General features: G+C 40.2%; 1 protein-coding gene across 1 annotated transcript; it reads right to left on the reverse strand.

The window, feature by feature from the left end:
- Positions 1-15: 15 nt before the first annotated feature.
- Positions 16-2330, reverse strand: LOC119429760 (mediator of RNA polymerase II transcription subunit 23-like; the record flags this gene model as incomplete). The annotated part of the gene is made up of 3 exons (XM_037697324.1): positions 2322-2330; positions 2105-2236; positions 16-161 (listed from the first exon to the last, which is right to left on the reverse strand). Coding segments are annotated over exons 1-3 (287 nt in total), but the record flags the coding sequence as incomplete, so codon positions are not given.
- Positions 2331-3128: the final 798 nt, after the last annotated feature.

A 3128-nucleotide genomic window follows, 5' to 3' on the forward strand; every position in this document is an offset into this window, starting at 1 on the left:
GAGGAGGGAGGGGGCTGAGGGGTGCACGAGGAGGAGGAGGCAGCAGAGGATGTGGAGGCGCTGCTAGCAGCTGATGTGGAAGTCTCTATCATGCTGCTGTGAGTGATGAAGTGAAGACGCAGCTTCATGGCTGGACGCAAAGTCATGATGATTTTCTCCACCTGGACAGACGTAAACACATGCATGTGCACGCACACACAAACACACACAAATACACAGAAGTAGACAAATTCATAAGGAGCAAAGCAATCACATAAAAAAAACTAATCCAAACCATCCACGTGTCTGCTAGATCCCATCCCAACCAGAATGTTTAAAGAGGTATTTCCCCTAATTAATGTCCACATTTTGGATCTACTTAATTTGTCTTTAATGGATGGTTATGTACCACAGCGCTTTAAGGTTGCTGTAATTAAACCTTTACTTAAGAAGTCTGACCTTGATTCAGAAATTCTTGCCAACTATAGACCTACATCTAATCTAACTTTCATCTCAAAAATTCTAGAAAAAATAGTTGCAAGTCAGTTGTGTGAACACCTACAAAGAAATAATCTGAAGAGTTTCAGTCAGGGTTTAGAGCTTATCATAGCACAGAAACAGCACTAGTAAAAGTCACTAATGATATTCTCATGGCCTCAGACAATGGACTTGTGGTCTGGGGGTCCACCCCAACAGAATTTTGAATAAGTCAATGCCATTTTCTACATTCTGGTGTATTTTACAAACATTTAAAACACTTTTCGCTTCTAATACTCTGATTGTACGACAAACAGCTTCATGAGCTGAGATCGTCTGTTTTATCAGTTTGGTGAAGGTTCAGATAACTCCTGCAGTGATTCACACATCAGATTGTTCACAAAAGCACAGGAACTTATGCCTAGTGCAAAACATTAAATTATATTTTTGTGTTTTGTAATAAAATTATATACCATGACTTTGAACTTTAAGGGGCAGAGATTTTTTTGAGCATAAGCAAAAATGTGAAGCAACAGCTCTGATGTGATATTAGGAAGCTTGTTAAAATTATAGTTTTATTTAGTTATAGTTTTATAGTCAATCTTTGTCAAGTGGGTAGAAAAATATACAGTGTATGCACAGATACGGCTGCGCACCTCCACCGGTCTGCTCCAGACCACGTAGTTGAATTGCTTTGTTCTTCACTAGCAGAAACTGAAACTAACCACTTGTGTATGATGACCTGCGTCAAGAGTGAGTCAGACAGATGTGGTAGAGAGAATTTAGTGATTTTTCAAAATAAAAGTTTTTTTTCCCCTTCTGTGCAGCCATTGACCCACGGACCGGGACCGGTCCGCAGCCCGGGGGTTGAGGACCACTGATCTAGTTGATAACTTCTTTTCAAAGTTCACTCGATAAAACTGCTCAGCTGAAAAAGAGAGTAATCAATCAGAGGAGACTTGATACATAATTAAATTCTCAGTTACATACTTTAAAACAGACATCTAAACAGCTGGAAAGAAAATGGCGCTCCACTAACAATGAAGAATTTTACTTATCTTGGAGCCTGCTAAATGTACCATAGCTAGTCTAATGAAAAATCCAATCTCTGTTGATTCATGTATTCCTACAACTATAAGCAGTGATGAGTTCATGAGATTCTTTATAAAAAAATATATATTTCAATAAGGAGAAAAATTCAAACCAGCCTTCCTACTATTGCCTCTGGTTCTGCATCAGATGAGACAACTTTAAAAATGTCACTAGATCCTGATTTATGTTTGAACTGTTTCTGTCCTGTTGAGCTCCCTGAATTGTCAAAAACAATAGCTTCATCCAAACCATCCACAAGTCTGCTAGCTCCCATCCCAACCACCCACTTTATAGAGGTACTTCCCCTAATTAAAAAACAAATTTTGGATCTACTTAATTTGTCTCTAATGAAAGGTTATGTACCACAGCGTTGTAAGATTGCTGTAATTACACCTTTACTTAAGAAATGTAACATTGACTCTGGAATCCTAGACAACTATAGAACTATATCTACTAATCTAACTTTCATCTAAAAAATTCTAAAGAAAATTGTTGCAGGGCAGTTGCGTGAACATTTGCAAAGAAATAATCTGTTTGAGCACGTTGCTCTGCTCACCTGTTCTTTCACACTGTCTCCGGTGTATATGTATTTAATGTGATACAGGAAGTCACAGACTGGGTCCATGTAGCTGAGATGATGGCAGTGCTTGTCGACGGCCTGCAGCATCTCGTAGAAAGCCACACCAATCTAATACACAAACACACAAGTTTACAATAAAAATGTGACAGAGACATAAATACTGCTTATGTCAGCTAATATTTGGTGAACGTACCTCCAACATGCACTGTGTCCTCTCCTGCTGGAAGCGCTGCAGGAACGGCCCGACCAGGTGATACACGTAAAGTAACTGGAACTCTGTCTTGACGATGGGCTTCAGGGTTTCGGACAGAAATCTACACACGCACAATCACACGCACAATCACACGAGTATCGGATGAAGACGAAATGTTTCTGGACAATTGAGAAAGAAAGACTGTTACTTGGGAATCAGAGACAGCTGTCCAATGGATGAGTGATGCCAGATGGCGTGCGCTAATGCTAGCACATAGCTGCAGTTCATTTCGCTGTAGCTTTGGTGGCAAGCAGTGAAGTCGAGCAAGGCGAAAGGATAATCTCCCCACTCTGTCTCCGATGTCAGAGCTGGAGAGCTGAGAACGGACACAATGTGATCGTGGAGGACGATCCAGTAGGGCTCCTAGAACGAAAGATTAGAAGCAATCAAAGAAAATTTAAAATTGTGATTGTTTATTGTCACCAAAAACAAAAATAAAGTAAAAATTTGAGTTCATTTTCTTACAGGAAGTGCAGTGATCACAAGCCCAGTTGCATTCATCCAAGCCGTGATGTTTTCTCTGGGAACCAGAGGCTGACTGAAAGATTGCAAATGAAAATAGTAATAAATAATTTTAACATTCAATAAATTTGAAAACCAGAAATCAGCAGATAGACAAGGAACCTGGACTTAATTCTACCACAAATGATGTGTCGCACCTCTTCAACACAACGTTGAGCAAAGCGTTGCCGACATCTTGTCCTGGGACAGACAGAGCCATCAGCTCCACACAGGTGACGTGCAGGG

The sequence above is a fragment of the Nematolebias whitei genome, unplaced genomic scaffold, assembly GCF_014905685.2.
Source record: "Nematolebias whitei isolate Nwh7 unplaced genomic scaffold, NemWhi1 Nwh_scaf_6976, whole genome shotgun sequence".
In the NCBI taxonomy this organism is placed as follows: Eukaryota; Metazoa; Chordata; class Actinopteri; order Cyprinodontiformes; family Rivulidae; genus Nematolebias; species Nematolebias whitei.